The sequence below is a fragment of the Staurois parvus genome, unplaced genomic scaffold (assembly GCF_062004578.1).
Source record: "Staurois parvus isolate SC_StPar_1 unplaced genomic scaffold, SC_StPar_1.0 ptg000081l, whole genome shotgun sequence".
Lineage (NCBI taxonomy): Eukaryota > Metazoa > Chordata > Amphibia > Anura > Ranidae > Staurois > Staurois parvus.
Genome location: NW_028317877.1, coordinates 3,202,611 through 3,225,400, shown reverse-complemented (window position 1 = coordinate 3,225,400; position 22,790 = coordinate 3,202,611). Strand labels below are relative to the sequence as shown.

The window sequence follows — 22,790 nt, the reverse complement described above, 5'->3', positions numbered from 1 at the left end:
TTGATGCAAGTCATTGCCACGACAATATCTGACTGGATCCTGGGTCAAATGTCCTTGAGACCCAAAGATCCAGCACTGAATGGATAACTGAATTGCTTGAGGGGTTCAGGATAATTAACCAGGAGACTGTTCTCCATTGACGAAGTCCATAGCACCAACAGAATATCTAAGGTTTCCGCACAACCAGTCTGATATCTATCAACAGAGACTCCAAAGCAAAGGGAGGATTTTTCCTGACTCTAGTGCAAGACTTAGGATCCACCAGGCCAGGACAAGCCAGGTTTTGTATTAGGTCCATATGAAGATCCAGAGATTGAGCTTACGTGACCCACGCTGCCTGAATGTTGAGTTGTAACAGTCTACAGCAAAATAGGCAAATGAAAATGCTTTGAAAGAGGCTGCCATCATGCACAGAACCCCTATGCCAAAGTGGAGGCTTGGTTGACTCCTGTACCAAAAGGTTTGAACATGAAGGCTGAAAGTCTGCAGTTTGACCCGTGGAAGGAAAACCTTGAACAGGCCTGTATGCAGGAACAGGCTTCTGGAGATTTGGGAAGCAACTGAACCTTTGTAAGATCTGGACAGTCTGTTGGACTTTGGCAAAATTCCCTGAGAGAGAAAGAGCAAAAATAAGGGCCCACCTTGGTGTAAACTTGAGATTCAGCGAATAGACCAACGGGAAGGACAAAAATAGTGTGTGCCCACTGAAAAATTCAGGTAGCGTTGATGTGCTGGAACAATGGGGACATGCAAGTAGACATTCTTAAATGTACACATAGGCTAGATGGTCCCCCAGATGCAGACAAGCCACAACTGACCTGGCTGATTCCACGCAGAATTTTTGTACCTGGAATGTGGTACTGAGAACCAGTTGTTGAAGGAAAGGAGGACCCCTTAAGGACCGATTGAGGATCCCAAGACACATCCTTGGACCAGACAGCTAAGGCCTGACAGATGGCCATTAATGGAATGGAAGTTTGTAAGGCAGGGCCTGCACAGAAGAATGAGGCCTTGGAAAATACTTTCAGCCTTTTATCGAGAAGGCCTTTAAAACACTGCATTTTCCTGTAGTTCTTAAGTCGTTAATACAGGAAGAGGCTACTAGAGAGACAGCCTTTTTTTTTTAATTTTCTTTTTTAATTTTCTTCAATATGGCATCACAGGGCAAAATGTTTGGCCCAATCCTGATAAATTTGCCGCTTCTCCGAATCACTACAGAAGTTACAAAAGTGAACATACCAAAAACGTCTTTAAACGTTGGGGATTTTAAGAGAACGCAAGTCGGTAACTTTAGGCATACCAAACACAAGCAAGTCTAGGCATGTGTAGACTGTGCCAATAAAGGACCAATATGATATCCTTAGAGATGGAGCAATGTCAGCGTGTTCTCTGGTGTGAAGAATCAAGCTTCTCTGTCTGGAAAACTGATGGATGTGTCTAGGTTTGGCAGTTGCCAGGAGAATGGCACTTTCCTGACTGCACTGTGCCAAGTGTAAAGTTTGGTGGAGGGGATATTATGGTGAGGGCTTGTTTTTCAGGGGTTGGGCTTGGCCCCTTAGTTCCAGTGAAGGGAACTCTTAAGGCGTCAACATATCAAGACATTTTGGACAATTCATGCTCCCAACTTTGTGGGAAGTTTGGGGATGGCCCCTTCCTGTTCCAAAATGACTGCGCACCAGTGCACAAAGCAAGGTACATAAAGACATGGATGAGCAAATTTGGGGTGGAGGAACATGACTAGCCTGCACAGAGTCCTGACCTCAACCCAAAAGAACACCTTTGGGATGAATTAGAGCGGAGACTGCGAGCCAGGCCTTCTCGTCTGACACCGGTGCCTGACCTCACAAATGTGCTTCTGGAAAAAAATGGTCAAACATTCCCATGGACACACTCCTAAATCTTGTGAACAGCCTTCCCAGAGATTTGAAGCTGTCATAGCTGCAAAGGGGGGGGGCAAACTCTATATTGAACCCTACAGACTAAGATTGGGATGCCATTAAAGCTCATGAGCGTGTAATGGCAGGTGTCCCAATACTTTTGGCAACATAGTGTCTTGAATTGTACTGTAGGTGAACTGTACCGGTTTCTATATATATATATATATATATATATATATATATATATATATATATATATATACATATATATACATATACACACACACATACATATACACACACATAGTAATAATATTAATATCATGTCTTTAGCAATTTATCATGCGAAGAAGATAGTCAATACCTACTTTCCTAATATTATTATATATGGTTATAGAGAATTCAATACAAGCTTTGGGTTTATTAATTGAAGTTATTTATCCTGACTGATGGTCATCATGGACTGCCATTGATGTACATGACCAATGATGCTGCAGCTTCTCATAACTGGCATGCTCCATCTGTTTGTATGAAGTGAATGGATGCTGCTTGCTATCTACACTGGAAGTATTGCAATTCTAATTGCTTATGCACTCTGATTGACTGCATGCATAAATAATTCAATACAAGCCTGGGGTTCTGGCATGCTTCACTATTGAAGAGATTTATCCTGACTGATGGACATCATAGATTGCTATTGATGTACTTGCCCACTGATGTCAATCTTAGTCACATTTCTGGCCCAAGTTTTCAAAAACGGGGCCAGCATAACCATATCCATATAGATACAGATGACACAGCTCATCCATCGGTCAAGTGCAACTAGTCATAATTATATTGCCATTGACCTTTATTCATGCTCCCATTGCTGCAACACAAAGTACATGTCCAAGTGTGTGTGTGGTAGGTATGTATGTGAGCCTGGGCGGTGTTTTTAACGTTGTCATTTGGTTTTAATTGTGTAGGGTGGAGGGATATTAGCCATTATTGAATTTTTGATATTCTCAAAAATGTAATTTCTTCAAGCCGCGGATTGGTTCTGTTGGGACTTCTTAATGTTGGCTTCTAGCTTACATATTGATATTTCTGGTATATGAATATATAGCCTGTGTCCTGTAATGTACTATTAAGAATGAAAAAGTGGACTGTATTAAAAAATTATAGCAAATGCTTGATACTTCGTGCTTTAGCAAACTAAATCATCCTGTAAAGGGTTTATATGCACTTTAAAATCCGTATACGCGCATTTACATATCTGTGAGCATAACTCTGTACATGAAATAATGTATTACTGTTCCAAGCATACAATATCTGTTTGAACCGATAGCAGAATGTGGCATGCCAGGTAGAAACAAAACTAAAGACAAACTAAATGGTACAAATAATTAAATCACGAGCCAAGGCTTTTTCATTTGTATGTAAAGCAAACTGAAAAAACAAAAATGCTTTACCTGGTAATCATTGTGGTCCAACAGCCAAAATCCTTGAATAAGCTTTATGAGTCCACAAGGGACAGAAAAGGCAGTAGGAAAAGATTCTATGGAAGAATCAGGCTTGTCCGGGAAGGAGTACATGATGTCCAACAAAAAATAAATTGTCTGATTTACAAAATGTTAAAGAAATACTCCAAAACCAGGCAAAAGTGCAACACAAAATTTTTGTACTTACCATTAAATCTGAGGGATACAGGAATTCAGAAGTAGTCAGGGTATACTGCCACCTACAGGAGATTGGGACTAGAGCACAGAAACGGTGGCATATAGTGTAGTATTTTTTTTATTCCTTTAAAATATAAACCATCAACGTGGATGCTTTGAATTTTAATGGAATAAAAAAATACTACACTATATGCCACCGTTTCTGGGCTCTGGTTCTTGAGCTCGTTTGTTTAGGATTCGTTATAGCCGGATTGATTGTCGATTCATGTACAGGAGCAGAGGTATCCATCCTGTAGGAATCCCCATAGAGAGCCCAGTCGCATTGGGAATTTGGCTGTTTATCCATTTCCTGCAGTGAAAAGGTTACATCCCTTGAAGGGACCTCTGTACAGAGCCTATTTGTTCCCAACGTCTGGTGAGTGCATAGTGGGGGAGGATTGTCAGAGATGTCACCTCATTTTACTGGTCACCATTGATTTTTACAACACTGATGGACACTGCACTTTGTGGACTTTATTTACATGTGTTATCTGATTTTAGTTTCTTTACACTAGTGTACACAGACAATTTATATTCTTTTTTATTATTTATTTTACACTCAAGTACTGCACCTTTTGTATATCCTGTAAGTGATTTCACCTTGGAGGAAAATAGGTCCCTCATCTTGAGACACAAGCACAAAACTGAGGATTCACTAAGTGGGGTAGGGCTATAGGGGAAACGCCCAGTAGGCATATCTTCAAAAGCTTGCCAGTGTCCAATCACCTGAAGGTATGAGCCTATAACCACAGACTTTGCCTGTGATCTGTGCTGTATGATTAATATAAGGGTGGAATCCCCTTCCTCTTCCCCACATCACCTGCACTGAGACTGCAGTACAGTCCAGCCACCTGTGAAGAGGAGAATTAGATATTGTTTGAACATTTTATCAGCATCACATATGCATAGCCGGAGTGCCCTATGCATTTGAACAGATCTCTGGCCCATGAAAGAGGTTTTGAGGCTTTTATCAAGCCACGACAACGAAAGCACAAGGCTCCAGATACAGTATTTGCTCCAGCTGCTCTATAAAACGAGGGCCTTCTCCTGTGGCGTAGGGTTCCTTGTTTAAAGGATTCTACCTATTCCGATATTGTTTGACAAAGCAGTGTTACCACCAACACAGGACAAAGTCAAACTAGTTGAATCAAGCTAGAATCCAAGGAGGAAAATCAATTGTCTAAGTAAACTTGGAAAAAGGTGAGCACATCTTCCAAACCTTTAGTGGCATTTGTTAACGTGGATCAAATGAGCATTCACAATTGGCATAGACCACTGATTTACAAATCCATTCTCAAAAGGAAAAAAAATGTTCTTTCAAGCTATCAGGTGGGGTTCAAGCCTCACAGAGAAATGACTCAAAACAGCTGGTGCTCCAAAGCTAGAACTAAGGAGCTGCCAAAGCAGATAGCTACTATTTAGAGATCCGCACAATTACTGATTTAACAAGGAATCCTGACTGAAATCCTCAAAAAACACAAAAAAAAAAACAAAAAAACTACACAGTGAGGCGGCTACCAAAATTAGTTATTTTTTTCAGCAGAGCCAAAGAAAAACCATCAACCACATAGGACACTAGAAAAACTAGACAATGGAGAGATTAAGATTTTTGTACTTGCCATTATTTTTTGTTTTTAGTTCATCAAGAAACTGAGTCCTCCGTGATGTCTGTCTCTCACAAAACTGAGGCATGCTAGCTAGAGGGGTATACGGGGGTACAGCTTATAATTTTTCTTCTTTTTGCAGCTTCCTGAAGTATGACTTTTTGAATTCCTGTGTCCCCCAATGGCAAAAACATTTTGGGGTCCATGTGGGTCTAACAGTCCCTTAGATGCCATATCATTAACAAATCTAGCAATTTCATTCGGATGTCCTCTACTGCATATCGAGTCACACAACATACTGTATAAATCCCTGCATCTTTAGCTACTCTTCTATTTTTGGGAGTTTTCTTCTTTAGTCCCTAGGTGGTTCAATATATTAAGTTTACAAGCTCCTTGTTCTATAGAATGTCAGTGAGTCATGCTGACAATGAAATGTGGTTGTTGGATTTGCCAGAGTAAGTAATCTGTTTAGGTAGCTCTAACCAGGAATAAGACATTGGACATGATCAATTGGTGTCATAGCCCTGCTTTAGTTGCTGAAACCTGAAGACTGAATTAAGTAACAGCCAACGTAAAAAGGATACAACAGCATGCTTGCTTATTTCATCTGCATTTTCTAGGAGATATAGATCCAAAAGTGCCTGAAAAAAAAAAAAAATGCATTAAGCAACCAACATCCCCAGTCAAAGTGAATAGCAAAATAATTGATACATACATGTAAGGTAGCAGGTGGATATTTGCCTGTGCCTCCATCTCTCTTCCATAACTGCTCAGCTTTTTCCCCTAGCTGGCAAACCATTCCATCAATCATCAAAGAACTGGTATTCCATTTGCCTCTACAGAGAGAAAAGAGAAGAGGGGTTTCCCCAATTAAAAGCATGCTTAGCAAAACTATGAACACTTTTATCCTAAGTACATTAAACACTTTTTGGACTTCTAACTAAAGATCTCTAACCATACATCTTTTGAAAGTTAACCAATTGAGTACCAGCCTGTATTACCAGACCATTTTTCAGTTGTCAGCACTGCAATCGTTTGACAATTACCCTATACTTGCAGATACACCCAAAGGTGATCACTTACTGCCAAATTTTTTTTGGAAAAGCTGGTATTAAAGGTTAAAAATGGAGCTAGACTATGGTAAACCAGATAGAGTACAGGTCATATACAGAGGAAAGATGAAATTAATGGGTTAATGTACTGTCACACAGTGGCATGATGGAAATGAAGAGGCTATTTTTCACAAGTACAGGATAAGGGAGATGAATACGTTAATAAACAGGTCACATGGAGACAGCATTAGGATAGTATATGTAGGCAAGGATGTGGGGGGGAAAATAAATAATTGCTGATCCATTTATTCTCTCTATTACTGAATATCTCATCTCCCCCTCTTGTACAGAGGGAACAACACTAACACTGTAAACAGTACAATGATTGTTGTGATGCCCGATAACATAGTAACCTTTTGGATTGGATTGGTACAGTTTGTGTACGGAAAGGTTTAATAATCGGCCGCCCGATGGCTATTTATCCAGTGCCATTCATAAGTTGCAGTGGGTAAATAACGGCGAGGCGATCCACTGTAGAAAGATGTACAGTGGTACATAAGGGATTAAAGAAGAATTCCAGGTATAGATCTATTTACATCCAGCTTAGACCAATGTAACTATGCATATACCATACCTTTGGGATACCTCTAGAAGTTGGAATCACCGCAGCAGACACCACAAGCTTCCAAGACCATGGTACAATTACAATGTATATAATATTTTCCTGTATAATATATATGCCTCTATAGGACCTGGGCCTGCTCAGAGGAGGGAAACAGTGGTCTGGATACAGTCCACGAGACCAAACTGGCACAGGACCTAGAACAGGGGTCAAGGACCCCCTAACACACAAGCCAAGGTTGCCACATGATGCCTTTTTTCAGGCATCCTGTACATTAAAAAAAAAAAAAATGTATCCCTTACCAACAAATTAAAGAACCATATGTGAATTAAAAGACTAACTTTAAGGTTTGATTTAACCTTATATAGTAGATTTGGACCAAGCTGGTCCAAACAAACCATTCCCTTCGCCAATACAAGCACTTGGCTAGGAGTGCTGTATAAACTGTATGTAGCCTCAATATACAGCGGGTAAAGTATTCAGCATGTCACCATTTTTCTAGGTAAATACATTTCTAAAGGTGCTATTGACATGAAATTGTCACATGTTGGTAACAATCCATACATACAAAGAAACCAAAGCAAACAAGTTCATAAATTAAAGAGATAACAAAAATTAAAAAAAAAAAAAAAACATGTCTGTACTTATCTGCTTTGTGCAGTGGTTTTGCACAGAGCAGCCCCGATCCTCCTCTTCTCGTGGTGGTGTTCACACAAATTATGGCTCAAACACCCCCCCCCATTGGATGTCATTGACAGCAGGTGATGTACCTGCATCAATGAGGATGGAGAGAGCAGAGAGTCACTGTTCTCCTGCACAGCACTGGATCACGATCAGACTTAGGTATTGGGGGGTGGGGGGGAGGGAGGCTGGGAGGCGATGCATGCAGAAGGTTGATGCATGAAGAACCACTTCAAGATGGTATAGTAAAGCTGAATATCATTTGAGAGGCAGGTAAATAATATCTGGATTTATGTCAATATTTAACATACCTAGATAAATTATCTATTTTTTTCCGTCGATCCGCGTAGTACTGCTGCATTAGATTGTAATTGTAGCAAGGTCGGTTTAACTGCATTGCATCATCTGAAAGAGGGACAAAAAAAAAAAAAAGTTTAGAAATAAAACAAAAAAAAAAATATTTAAGCAGCATTGTTTTTCACAAAAAAATAAAATAAAATGAGATTTTTATACTCGCCTTTTCTCAGAGTATAGTGAATAATACAATGAAGTCATACTGTCATGTTATACTGCTGTCTACAGCAGGATTGAACACTGGCAAACAAGAACATTGTAAGCCATACTAGGATAACCTACCTCCTTTACAGCCAGCATACCTCAGTTTTGTAGCAAAAGCAGCACCAAGAACATGATCAAAATAGAGCGCTTGGGCCTGAGTCCCTAAATGGACTTCAAGAAAAGGATTTTATGGTGCCATTTTCTTTGTCCATTGAGGGACACAGGAAATCATACTATCAGCATTTCCAAATACAGTTCACTGAAGGGTGGACAACAGCAAACAACTGCTGGGTACCAACATGAACCAACTGTGGCCTGAAGCTCAAGAGCCACTCAAGAACGAACTGAAGCTGACACCAGATGAGTCGGAACCCCATCCCATACTTTCAATGGTGTATGGGTTAACAGCCATTACCTGTCATTCATCTGCCTCTCCCCCATTCACAGAACCTGCTACATTTTGGGAAGCCATGCAGGGCAGTTAAACCATACAGCACTGCTAAGAGAACCTGGTTTCAATGAAAAGAAGATTTCCACAGTAAGGAGCAGTCAGCAGGGCATGAGATAACCTGCTTGCCTATGATGAAGTGTTTGTGACTAAAGCTATACCCCAAGAACTAAACTTCAGCTTAAAAAGAGTGGATTGTAAAATCCAAGCTATGGTGTGAACCAACACTGCAGACAGGGATATCTGCTCTATTACAAACTAGTCTTTAGGCACCCACCAAAACACCAGAGGCTTCTAAAACTACCTTAAACCACTTGCCTACCGGGCACTTATATCCCCTTCCTGCCCAGGCCAATTTTCAGCTTTCAGCGCTGTCGCATTTTGAATGAAAATTGTGCACTCATACAATACTGTACCCATATGAAATTTTTATAATTTTTTTTTGATAGATTTCTTTTGGTGGTATTTATTCACCTCTGTGTTTTTTATTTTTTGCTAAACAAACCAAGAACTGAAAAAATTTAGAAAAAAAAACAGCCATGTTTTTTTCTTCGTTTTTGTTATAAAATTTTGTAAATAAGTGATTTTTCCCCTTCACTGATGTTCGCTAATAAGGCTGCAGTGATGGGCTTTGACAAGCAGCTCAGAAGGGCACTGAAAGGTGGCACTGATAGGTAGCAATGATGAGCACTGACAGCTGGCATTGATGGACACTGACAGGTGGCACTGATGGGGCTACACTGATCATCAGTGCCCTGATGATCAGTCTACATGTCCCCTCTGAGGAATGCCAATTACCGGCTCTCTTCTCCTGACGAGCTGTCGCTAATAAGGCTGCAGTGATGGGCTTTGACAAGCAGCTCAGAAGGGCACTGAAAGGTGGCACTGATAGGTAGCAATGATGAGCACTGACAGCTGGCATTGATGGACACTGACAGGTGGCACTGATGGGGCTACACTGATCATCAGTGCCCTGATGATCAGTCTACATGTCCCCTCTGAGGAATGCCAATTACCGGCTCTCTTCTCCTGACGAGCTGTCAGAGTGACAGCTTGTGAGGAGAGAAATGCCGATAACCGGCATTTCCCTATTTACATGTAATCAGCTGTGATTGGACACAGCTGATCACGACTGAGCCAACCTCTTCGGCCCTTTCCATTGATCAGTGAACCGCTATGTCCGAGGGACACAGCGCACCACCAATCGCTGTGCTGCGCGCCCCCGGAACCTCCTTGCTCCCGTCATTTCCTTATACGGTGGGCAGGAGGCAGTTAAAGACACACAGAACAGCTGGACCCAATAAGATCATCACAACTCTTCAAGATACTGGGTTTTCCACTTAATCCCAAAAGGTCATAATTTGTGAAGATGGGCAAATGCAGTGTGCTTTCAGATTCATTTAACCCGCTTTGATATTAATTTGGTGTGCTAGTGAAATAAGGTTCAGTCATCACTGTCTGCCCAACAAAGAGGGGGCTTGTTCAGTTCTGAAACATTTAAGCTTGCTTCTATTGGGGATTTTAAAATGAAGATGGATTGAGGAACATTTGGTGTGCTGGTGGCTATGCAATCTCTTGTTTATTGGTGACAATGCCACCTGTGTAATCACTTCTGCACCCTCACTGCTAATCTTCGTTCTAGAGCACCATTAGGTGTGCAGTGTGAATTATTATTATAATACAGGAGTTATTCTGATGTGAATACAAAACTCTACACAGGCAATTTGTCCCACTGAATGCTCTGAACAACTGCCTTTTCAAATTAGAACTATTACTAGACAAAATTGCTTTTTTTCTTACCTGAACAATCCGGAAGAAGCCCACATCGGCAAAACCAAAGCACAATAGAGGCATACTGAGCTAAAAGCTTTGTCACCGACTTTTTGTTTGCTAGGTCTATAAGCCCTGTTGAGCAAACAAGAAATAAAAAAACAGAATCAGGCAAACACATTTCACACTATTTTACAGGAAAAATAAAAGAAACAAAAAAAAACCACACAATAAGAGCTCCTGCATATGGGCATCAAAAACAACACCCACAGATGCCTACAGTTTTGTAAGCAGCAGTACAAAAGCCTATAGGCCCATTCAGAGGATCTAAGCAGTACTTCGTCCTGTTTTATACTGTATGCATGTAAATATTTGTGCCAAGAAGACCCTGTGTAAAGGCAGATGGCCATGTGAATGAGCCCTAATATGGAAGGCACTTATGGATGTGACCTTCCAGATCCAATGCCCACGACTGAGTGAGTGAAACTTCGTCCTCATGCACACTAGACGTTTTTACAGCTGCTGTTATTGACGTTTCACATTTTTTGTACAGCCAGTAAACCCCCCAGCATGTTATCCTATGTGTGCATGCACAGACTGTAATAAACGTTTTTTGGCAGGGGCCAAGGCTGAAAAACGTGGCAAACCGGCAATTTTTGGGGGGCTTTTTTTGACCCCCAAATTTTTTTTTTTTTTTGGTTTAAAAAAAAAAAAAAAAACGAAAAAAAAAAAAAAAACACTAAAACCTGCAAACGCAAAAAAAAACGCTGAAAAACTCACGGTTTTAATGTGTCTTTACACAGCTGTTACCAGCGTTATTAAAATGCCCAGTGTGCATGGAGTCTTGTTGATCCACCCACGCAGATGTCAGAAACGGGAAGAGACTAGGATTTTGTCACTTACGGTTTCAGAAGGCAGAAGAGATCTGGGGTTGGTTTTTACATGTATGAAAAATGTCAGATTCGCCTCGGACTGGAGGTGGTTAACAGACCAAACTGCCAAGACAAAGTAGCAGTTCGAGGGCTGAGACAAACCATTTACCTTGACAGGGGTGCTTTCAATGGACAGCATTTCTATGTAAATCCTTTATCCCAAAAGGAACAAAAACTGTTTGCTGTAATTGCTTCTAAGGTGTTAGCTTGAGTTTAGTTTCAATTTGTCAGTCACGTTCATCTAAATCTACAAGTCTAACACTAACCTCTCCCCAGACTGACACTGCTGCTGTCCAAAGGTATTGTGCTGTCCCCCACATCTATGGATTAGTAAGCTGCAATATATTTCATTTTTGTTTTTGGGATTAATACAGCTTTAGTGAGGACATTATGCCTTAGCCCTACTTTTGCAATCCACACTCTCATCCTCACAATATGCAGCTTACATAGGCTAACAGAGCAGTACATGAGTGAAGAGAAATAACATGCGACTGTGGGATTTGATATTACAATTAATCTGCTGCTTTATCCAGTAAAGAATAAAGTACAAGTTTACATTCGAGGGATATCTTTTAAAACACCTTCAGCAGCTGATTAAATCACTTGCTAAATATGTGGCTTTTTTGTCTTTCAAGCCTTGCCTACATTCCTGTTACGCTGGTGCCATGGCTGCTGCCCCAGGCTTCCCAAGTCAGGGTGGTTCCTTTCTCTTAAAACCTAGCATGCAGGGGCTTGAGTTGGGTCTCCCTACATAAAGAGCATCAATAGAAACAGCACTAGGATGGCAAAGTGCTCCCCTGCTTCTCATTCTTCTGGCTACAGACTGCACTGTTCAATCTTTTCAGTGAAGACTGGACATTCATGGAAGCAGCACTGATACAGCTGGAGGCAGCAGAATTGAAAAGCTGTAAAGTGAAAATGTTGGTGTAAGAATTTTAACAAAATCATCTACTGCTAAACCACAGGGTTTAATAATACTACACATTATAGAAAATCTCTCTGCCCAGAGACAGTGGTAGTTGTTTTGCATCCTGCAGTGTAATCAGTTTAGTCTTCATATTGAACATCAAGATACAAGACTTGTGATAAGAATGATCACACTAAGACAAGTAACAGTACCTTGTTTGGTAAGTTCCTGGGCTTCTGTAATAAAGCAGCTTAAGACAGTGGTCAGGTTGCGGAGACGCAGCTGACAGTTATGTAGAGAATGCAGTGTTTGAGGGTCAATAAAATTGCAAGATCCATCAAACAATGGAACACCTGTAAAGCAAGACAAACATTTTAGAAATGACAGAATGTAAATATGAATTTACTGCCCAAACAATATATTATAGGGAAACTTACAAAGTCTGTCAAATTCCCTCTTTACAATAGTCACTTTATTCCATGTCCACTCCAGAACAAATCGCAAGTTGGCTGCAGATCTTGGTTGCTCTTTAAACAAAAATAAGTTAGCCATTACTTCTAAACAAAGCAGATTCAATATTACATAGCACTGCAGAATTAAAAATCAACGCTTACCTTCAGCAGTCCACAGTTTGATACAACGAGTTAACAGGCTTATTGAACTAGTTTCTACAGCTGTCGATAACACCGCTTGTAACTGTTCTTCCTAGAAAGTGAAAAAAACATTTTAAATTACTCCAAGTTTTGCATTTAGCATCAACATGCTGGTATACAAAAAAAAAAAAAAAAAAAAGTGTGCTTACTTGACTCAAGCTTGAAGGCTGGACATCAGCAAGCCTTGGAGACAAAAGACCAGCTACTAAACATCGACTATAACCATCAGGAACAGTTTCATTCAAGGTAGAGCCAGAATTCTTCAAAAAGTACAAAGTCTAGTTTAAAAAGCAAACAAATAGTGCTGCTTTAAATATTTAGATACTAATCCACGATTATACTCTATTGTGATGACATACAAAAGGATGATTTAATGCTAGCCACCAGATAGTAGTGTTTGGCCTTTGCCCAAGCGGTAATAAAAATACTACAGTTGTGGAGTCCCATCCCAGGTATCCAACAAAAGAATAAAAATGAGCAATGTATACAATGATGTGGTCATTAAGGATATTACTCAAGGTGCTGATTAGAATCAGACTATGCACCAAACTGCCTTTTATTAGCAAAACGATTTTAAAAGTTTCATGCATCTGCGTCCACTGCAATTGCAGGCACCCAAATGTAAAAAAGACCTGCAATAGGTTTTACCATAAAACTTGTGACAGTTTTCCCCTTAAAACATTGCCAAGACCACATATAAGCACAATTCTACCTTTGTGCAACAGAGATGAACATTTCGATCTGCAATTTCATTGTAAATTTACCTCAGCTTGTTTTGTCTTTAGGTGTAGCAAAACTGATGAATCGCATTCATGATGTACAGGTATACTATAATCATTTACTATAATTAGATTGGTTCACGAAGTTTAAAATTTATTGGATAACAGACCAAATATAGCATATTGATGCAGACGAAAAAAATGACCTTACCTCTTTCTGAAACCCAGTGCAAGTAATATGGATTATTCCAGAACTCAGCAAACATGTGGCATCTTAAAAAGAAGAAAAAAATATACTGCAAACAAAATCACACACCAGATACAGCTTTTTCAATTCAGAAATAAACTCAGATTTTATACAATTCGCTTACAATAATTTGCCACGTTGGTCATGCTAACAGAGAATTATTCATGATTAATAAATAACACACTTCTAGCAGCCAGATAGATTCGCCAATTTAGAAAATTTGTGTAGCTAAATGCCATTTTTTTCCCCTTTTCTATGTATGAAAAATTAAAACTGATTTCCAGGCTGTTTTTTGTTTTTAAATATAACAAACAGGTCTATACTTACCTGCTCTGTGCAGTAATTTTGCACAGAGCAACCCCAATCCTATTCTTTTCAGGTCCCCGCCAACGCTCCTGGCTCCTCCCCCTCAAGCAGTGCCCTCCAGGGTAAGCCACTTGCCCTGGGGGACACCGCTGCGTGCTTGTCCCCGAGCCTTTGCGCTGTGCGTCCATAAAACACAGAGCTGCGGCTCTCTCATTGGTTCACTGGCTGTGATTGACTGTTGTCTCAGCCAATGAGGAGGAAGAGTTCCCCAGACAGCAGAAGCTGTCAAGAATGTCGCTGGGCCAGAGGGGGCTCAAAAAAGAAATGGGGGGGGGGGGTTTGCAGGCTCTGAACACAGGTTCTTTTTTTACCTTCATGCATAGAATACATGAAGGTAAAAAACTTTGAGCCTTTAGAACCACCTTAAACTTGTTTGTTTGGGCCAAGCTAGACTACACCAACTATTTTTACACTATCAGTGGGGCACTATATAAACTGTATGTAGCTTCCTGTGAAGGGCTAACACCCGCTCAATCCCGACTCAATTTTGTACCAGGTGTGAGACAGGAAGTTTCAGTCTCACTACTGGAACACAAGGCTGTAGATTGTATGTAGTTGAGGCTACAAACAGTTTATAAAGCGGACCCAGCTGGTGCACCTTTTAGGCTGGCCATACATTATACAATTATCTGCAGATTTTCTGCCCAATTTCCTTTAGATTTACCTTCAACTATGTAGTGCAAGGGCCTGCCTAATTGGATACAACTGAAAGTGTTGTTTAGGTTTGTCCTCCTATTATATGGTTTTTGGTAAATCTAAACCAAAAATCTGCAGATAATTGTATAATGTATGGCCAGCCTTAGTGTGGAAAGCAGTTTGTTTGGGATAGCTTGACCCTTGGGTTTGGAGAGGGAAAGCTAATGATCTGTAAACATTTAAGGTACTACTGAGATTCACCCTAAGCCTCAATTTTAAACAGCCAAATATGCACTTAGGAACTAAAAATCACAAAGACAAAGTAAAACCTTTAAGTGATTTTCAGTTAGGGTGTATTTAGTAATTTGATCATTAAGATGATCATTATGCTGCCCACCTCTCAAAGTACATACACCAGAAACTTCAATAGTAGTTTATTCACTGACCTATTTACCTGCTGCCCCAGGTTCTTGAAAAGTCTTATGTGGGTGGGTCTTGTTCCAAGGCTTCCCCCACAAAAGCCTTTGAGGCCATCTCCACTACAGAACCTCCTGCTAAATCTACAGATATCCCAGCAGCCCAGATTTTATTCACCTAGAATTGTCCCCTTGCATTTCACTGAAGCTTTTGGATATTTCACAAAAGGTTTTATTTGAATAATAGGCAATCTCATACTTTTGAAAACATACACTGATATTATTGCAAGACTACTACAGCTAATCCCTGTCCAAAATTATTCAATCTTCACATATGTATGGGAAAATCCTTTGACATACCCTAAGGCTGCTCTAAAATTTGGCTTTGGATGGCCACTTCTGACTCCTTCAATGAAGCAAACTGCAAAACATGTCTTCAGAGACAGATAGCTAATACTCTATGTACAAACCATACACCACAGAATGCAAACAATGCCAGTATTTGCCTGCTTCAGTGATCTGTACCATTGTAAATTTTATTAAAATTAAACAGTGGTTAGTAGGCAAGGGGTTCTGGTACACATTCCACTGATCTGCATTTTTGTGAAATGCGGCAAAATCTCTCATTTTGTTACTTCAAATATAATATTTACCAAAATTGTAAGTGCTGGGGTAGTAGAACTGCTCTGGAGGAGGGTATGATGTTGGAGCTCCTCTGCTAAAACTCCGTTCATGCACAAGTATATCAAATATGCTGTCCTGAGTCACACTCACAACAGCTTCGAGGGACCAGAATGCAAAGTAGGAGCAATTCCTGAGAAACTGGCCAGGCCTGGAAGAAGAAATTGTATGATGAAATAAATGTAAGAAAATAAGAGAAATCAAATTTAATTCCTCAGTACCCTCACCTTAAAGAATCTGGCATCTGAGCTTGATACCAACGGTTTATGTCAAACACTGCCATATAGATTGATGGTTTACCATGCCCATAAGTAGCTACTTGCCAGCTGAAGACTGTAACACTGGTATCAGGTGATGTAACTAAAAATAAAATATATACCAAAATATTTTGCATAAGACTGTATTACCAAAATGACACAGACAGGGCTTAAAAATTCTCCAAAAATGAAAAATGGCCATACCTTCATGAAGTCCATCTTCTCTTTCACTATGAGCACGGAATTTCTCTATGGTTTGACAGCCCAATAGCTTTGTACTGTTTTGACTTCTCAAAGACAAAGACAAGGAGCTAGCTGAAAGATCCAAGCTGTATCTTTCTTCGCAATATTCCAAGTGCTGTAGAAACATTATAATTAAACAAATGTAAAAATACTAATAGCAAGATAACCTACATCTGCCATAAATATGCATTCTCAGTGTCTCAAAGTGGTTATAAAGCCTAAACATTTTTTACCTTACAGTAAAACTACAGGAAAAATGTTTTCCCCATTTTGGATAGAGTAGGGGAGGGAAATAACCCGCAAGATTTTTTTTTTTTTGCCATTTGTGTCCCATTGGAGAGATGCATTCACTTCCTGTCCCACAGCTAAAACAGGAAGTAAGTGAAATTCCTACAAATTAAAGGGAAACCCTTGGGGCCCCCAGGTCATCACAACTAGTTTCCCCATTGAAAGATATCCCCTCTTATTTTATGGGACAACCAAAAATGTGGGATTTTCAGAATAAACTAAGAGGGTCAATATCCCCAACAGGGGATGCAAACAGCAATAAAAACCTAAAAGGAAATCCCATCCCTCTCTACTCTGCTCAAAACTTAGAAAAAGAAAAAAAAAAAAAAAAAAAGTTCTACTTTTATGCATTCCCTGCATGAAGGAACAAATGTTTAGGCATCAGTATTGAACCCTCCCACCTTTAATTACTGGAGCCCTTATTCAGTCCAGTGCTGTGCCCATCTGCAGCTCTTCTCTCCCATCACTTCCTGGTCTCACAGGCTTTACTGAGGCAGCGGGAGCCATTGGCTCCCACTGCTGTCAATTAAAGCCAGTGATAAGGAAGCGGGGGTGGGGCCGTGTCCCACTGTGTCTGCAGATGCAAGCAATGAGGCTCAGGAGCAAGCCCACACAAATGTCCCCATAAGAATCCACATCTCCATTTGACCCACCCACTGTGTAGTTCATTCTGTCCTCGATCCAAGTGTTGGTCTGACCCTCCCACCACTAGTGTCACTGGACTGACAGACCCATGTAGTTCTGCGTTACACCAACTGCGCTTAGGAAAGGAAGTTGGATGCCTTATTGATCCCTCCTCCCAGCAGCCAGGCACAGCTCAGGGATGCACAATTTATATCGCTTGGCGTCCAGGACATGCAGCAACATGGCAGGTGTTTTTTTTACATTTAGCCCTGCTGAGGGCAAGCACCCTCTTTAGCCTGGGTTCACACATGTCTGCTGAAATTGCAATGTCTTTCCGGTCACTGTATGATTTCAGTGCTGGTGAGATTGTGGCTGTCTGTCCACAACTGCCTCTCCCTGACTTCAAAGCAAAAATGCCTCCCACTGACTTCAATGCTGAACACTTATCTCCGCATGACACTATCACTGGTGAATCTAGAATACACCGGTACAAACTCGCAAAAGGAGTAAATGCACTAAAAATGCAAAATACCATGCGTGTGGATTGCATCTCTGCGAACCACCTCAACTGGAATACATATTTAGCCTGTCAAGTGAATCTGAGTTTGAAAAAGCATCCAGAATCACATGTGTGAGAACCAGGGCAGCTCCATTCACACCTGCGTGTTTTGGGATCATGGCAGAATTGCTGCGATTCTGCACGCAATTGCAAAAAACAGGTTCAAGCGCCATTAATTTCAATGGAACCTAAAATGTGGGGCAGTTTTGCTGTGATTGTCGTGTGGCAAATTACATTGCATGAAGCTTGTTGCCCAAAAGCTCATGTTCCTTTTTAAACAAACTTCACGCGTTGCGAAAACAAAACATAAAAAAAAAAAACCCAAAGCAAACAAAAACACTGGAATACTCAGTATTGGCTTACATGGCCCTTTTCACATTATGCATAATGACTATGGAACAAAATATAAAGCAGAAACCACTGTACTTAAACTGGAACTTTAGTTAGAAAATAAAGTCCTGCTAGATCACATCCAGATGGCCCCTTTTGCAGGTATTGCTATGTAAAACATTAAAAATAAGTGTCTATACTATTTAAAATACAGTAATACACGGACTCACCCTGCTCTGCACATGCTCAGTTGCTCTCTATTTTTAGGCACTGCTGAATCTTAGAGGCCAATCTGCTGACAGCCAAAGGCCTCGCTCACACCATATGTGCAGATTTCACTTGAAGAAATCAGTTTTAATGCATGCTTCAATGAATTTTATACATGTTGGAGACTCCTGTGCAGAAATATTCTGTAGGTGATACTAGTGCTGTGGTGTGAATAGGGCACTGAACACAAATGATTTTGTTGTGCCCTTGCAGAAAAACTGACATCTCTGCATCATGTTGTGAACAAGCCCTTACACCCCGGTCACATCGGGTGTGACTTGGCATGCAATTTGCATGCCATGCGACTTGCAAATCGTATGCCAAGTCGCACCCTATTGTCCGCAATTAGAGAGGTCAAATTGGTGCGGTTCTGACTTGGTCCGAGCCACACCGATTTCTAAAGTAGTAGATGAACTACTTTTGGTGCGATTTGCATACACATATGTGTCAGATGTCTTGCAAATTGCACCTGAAACCGGTATCTCACCCGACTTTGAAATCGTGCAACTTCACTGTAAGTCGCACAATTTCAAAGCCGGGCTTGATGTGACCGTGGGGGAATTAAAGTGGAGTTAATCCCTCCTATCCTTTACAGCCAAGGAATCTGCTTTTGTTTGACCTGCCATGATGCTGCACATGTGATCAGTTATGACACTACCAATTTGATGGTTTGACAGTTTGGTTGAGGACACAAACAATTGTGACAGTTCGCAATCCTGGCATTATAGGACTGTAACATTTTAAAAACCATTAAATCAATAGGTTTAGTTCCACTTTATGATTTATTGCTGTATAGGGGCTCTGAGCTTCAGCAAAATGGCAGCCTCCAGCAAGAAGAAACCGCAGCAATTCTAGAGGCAATTTACAGCACACACTAATTTTGGTAGCATAATTAATGTGGAATGTTTGTTCCTTGCTAAAGAACATTTTTTATCAAGTTGTTATGGATAAAGTTCAGCTTTAAGCACATTTCAAGGGCAAGTGTGTTTTCATATACATTACTGTACCTCATAAATAATTTGTCCTGATGCCAAGCATTTTCTGTCACCAAATGCAAGCTGCAACAAATGTAGGCTTACATCATTTCCACTAAAACAAAGTAAAAATAAATTATCACGTTATTATAAATACTTGGTGTAAATGACAGCAGGACAATGCAAATTAGGAGCAGTCCAACAATTGTACTTTATAAAACACATTTGTTAGCACTGGCTGTATTAAAAAAAAAATGCAGCTCCAAAAGGGCATAGGGTTGCACAGCTTCAGCAGCATATAAAGTATGGTGGCAGCATATAAATCATGGTCATGACTTAAAAAGGAACCAGTGTCCTGTAATGTACAATTAGGAAAGGTTTTTTTTTGCTATTAGAAAACACAGTAAGCTTCTCCACAAAAAACAAACAAACCTGTCAATACCCCTTATGAGACCTACTTCTGAAGTGTTTATAGAGCAGCTTGTTTGGTGATGTTTGTATTTAATGTTTCTTGTTGAGGATGGATCCTGGACAGGAGATGTGTGTCCCCCAATTGGATTGTGGTTCTCTTAGGAGGGACAACAAGCAGCTCAGAGTACTCAGGGATTCTCACCTATGCAGGGTGATGGGATCTGATAAAGAGGATCAGGTTCTTAAACTGGACCCAGAATTCAGAGACTTAGAGAGACTTTAGGTGGGAAAGAGCCTCCAACTCTGATTAAGGGTTTTTCAGTCATGTATGGGTTAACCTCACCTACAAGAGGGCTCAAAAAGGGTAAAAAGCTGACAGCAGGTGTCTGAAGTGATGAGTGGGAGTGGACACAGTTGTGGGAGGACTGTGAACTATCTGGATACTGAGACACTGCACGAGTTTTTGGGGCAACTTTAATTTTCTACACTTTTTTTTTTTTTTTTTTTTTTAATAAACTTTTTCCCTCATTACAAAAGGGGACAGAAAGTCTCATATGTGCTACCTGATGTCTCACCTATTATCCAACAAAACGAATGCAGTGCAAATTGTACTGCATTTGTTTCTTCCCTGGCCATACTGGCTGGGGAAAGTGACACAGGGATCCAGAAGTAACATTTTACACCATTTGTGGGTCACTAAAAATGGAGAAGTCAGTGTACGGACTTTCACTGATCGCTCTCCCCTCTACCCCGCAGCACTCGCCATCACCTGAAACTGCATAAAATACCTCTGAGTGGCCTGAACAGCCCAAAGATAGCAACAATTCCGGGGGTCATTCTCAGGCTCTTGAAAAGTAACCGCAGACACAGGAACTTTTCCACCTTCAATTTGAACATGGTATCTGTCAAAAGGAAAAAAAAAGGTGTACATAAAAGTATGAGACATATGCAAAACATGGCTGGCTCAAGCTCTCAGCAGCACAAAGAAAGGCCAAGCCAGCTGCCAATCAGCCATCTGGGTGGATCCTGACACATCGGAATCCCTCAGTCTGGACCGGCTCTGTGACCTCAGCTGAAGAGGTGCTAGAGTATACTGTTAGCCGATTTTGAGTCACAGGAATGTACAAGTGTACTTCTGTGACTCACAAGAGGTATGGCCAAAAGGGCTCGCTTTTAATGTGCTTTAGAGGCTACGATAAGGATGTTGTCAGAGTGTTGCATAACTAATTACAAAGTAATATGACTGTGTGAAGTGAGCATTAAAACCACATTGGAATCTCATTGATATATATAGGAAAACTCCAGTTTATGTTCATTTAAAATAATCAAGCCACAGCAGGGCAATTTTGCTCATACTAATCGTGTATATACATTCCTACCAAATTTAAAGTAAAAATTACTCACTCTCTTCGTAAAGTTTTCATGTTCCATAAGGAAAGATATCCATCAGAAAATCCAACAGCCATTTGGTTAGTTCTGCTTATAAAGCTGAGGGCAGTTACTGAAGTTCCAGATGGGGCTAGCAATTGAAGACATAAATGCCGACGTTCTCTTGCTGCTAATTCACGCAGTTTTGGGATTTCAGCTGGAATCCCACTCATTACTTCCAAGTCTGTAAAAGAAAATTAAAGTAAATTTCAGGTTACAAACTGATAAAAATACTTCAACCAGACAATGACATTTTCAAAATCATGCCAAAAAAATTGGAATTTAGTGACTAAAGAAAACCAAAATGACATTTGCTGTAAAAATAAACATGAATCCTTAAGTGTACCTATTGTATGGCCCCTCCCATGACACACTTTGGGCCCATCGCTATGATGCATGGCTTCTCTGACCAATAAATTGCTATGAGAAATGCAAGCTGAAACTACATGCAGACATTGGATCATTCCTGCCATTTCATTCAACTGGCAATAAGTTTAAACCATTACGTGTTTTAAAGCGGAATTCCACACTTGCCTTCAGCTGTACAAGTTTCTCTTCTATAACAAAATTACTAAGGGTACATTCACACCACATGCAGGAGGAATGTGTTGGGCAGTTAGTCCAGCGCAGTCCAACTGCATGACAAGGCAAAAAACCTGGTCTCCCTATCTGCCCAGTTCACACCATTGTGTTGCAGTGGTGTGAAGGCATTATACAAAAGTATTGAGTGCAGTACTCTTTTACAGCACAGTGCAAGGCAACCCACCGCCTTGCACCTTGTGGCCAGCAACACAACTAACTTTACGAGATGTCTGTGTGGAAAAACAAAAAAGGAGCAGTGCAATACACCAAAAACGGCGCTTCATCACTGTGCTGAGCTCAGTCGTGCCACACCGGACAAAAAACAGATTGAACTTCAGCTTTAAAAGCTTCGTGCCACACACTGCTGCATCATCCATTTACAAGCTTAGTGCCACACACTGCTGCATCATCCATTTACAGGGATCTGTCAACTGGAAAGTTACAAGTCACACACCACAGTAACAGAGGGACTCAGATCACTCAGGCTCAAGACAAGTGCCATGACATTACCACACTTGAAATCCATTGTTTACTTCCTCCAGCCCTGTAACCGGTCTGTATCTCTATACAGATCTGGGGTAACAATGCATGAGCCTGTGATTTGCACCTGTAAATGCACTGATCACAGTTGCAATGCTCTGCACGTTTCATTGCAAAGATTTGATAAATGTACATTTTTTACAAACCATTGTTGGCGTTGTCTCTACTGAGACTCCACAATTATTAGAGCTAAATAGCATCTCACTCGCCTCTCATGTTCGAATATGAAAGCTTCATAAGCTAAACCTGCCAGAAGTGATCCAAGTTACCTGCCATTGCCAACACTTTTCTGAAGATGAAGCGTTGTCCTGAAACTTGCCTCACCAATCCAGAACACACACGCAGATAGTAAAGTTTCATGTCTCCTGATATGCGCCCATTTGTGCTAGTTCAGTGGCCCACCAAGCAAGGATATTAGGGT

At 40.6% G+C, this 22,790-nt stretch overlaps 1 protein-coding gene across 2 annotated transcripts in view; it reads right to left on the bottom strand.

Moving 5' to 3' along the window:
• AHCTF1 (AT-hook containing transcription factor 1) overlaps nt 1-22,790 on the bottom strand; it is an 80,745-nt gene that overhangs the window by 42,157 nt on the left and 15,798 nt on the right. For both annotated transcript variants that reach the window (XM_089669708.1, XM_089669709.1), the window contains exons 5-20: nt 21,224-21,431; nt 20,608-20,721; nt 19,442-19,523; nt 16,328-16,481; nt 16,094-16,226; nt 15,839-16,017; nt 13,732-13,793; nt 12,951-13,079; nt 12,763-12,853; nt 12,586-12,675; nt 12,361-12,501; nt 10,340-10,444; nt 7,845-7,938; nt 5,894-6,014; nt 5,763-5,819; nt 3,329-3,475 (exon numbers count right to left, since the gene is read on the bottom strand). In XM_089669708.1, coding sequence (XP_089525834.1) covers nt 3,329-3,475; nt 5,763-5,819; nt 5,894-6,014; nt 7,845-7,938; nt 10,340-10,444; nt 12,361-12,501; nt 12,586-12,675; nt 12,763-12,853; nt 12,951-13,079; nt 13,732-13,793; nt 15,839-16,017; nt 16,094-16,226; nt 16,328-16,481; nt 19,442-19,523; nt 20,608-20,721; nt 21,224-21,431 — 1,907 coding nt within the window. The remainder of the gene's footprint in view (nt 1-3,328; nt 3,476-5,762; nt 5,820-5,893; nt 6,015-7,844; nt 7,939-10,339; nt 10,445-12,360; nt 12,502-12,585; nt 12,676-12,762; nt 12,854-12,950; nt 13,080-13,731; nt 13,794-15,838; nt 16,018-16,093; nt 16,227-16,327; nt 16,482-19,441; nt 19,524-20,607; nt 20,722-21,223; nt 21,432-22,790) is intronic.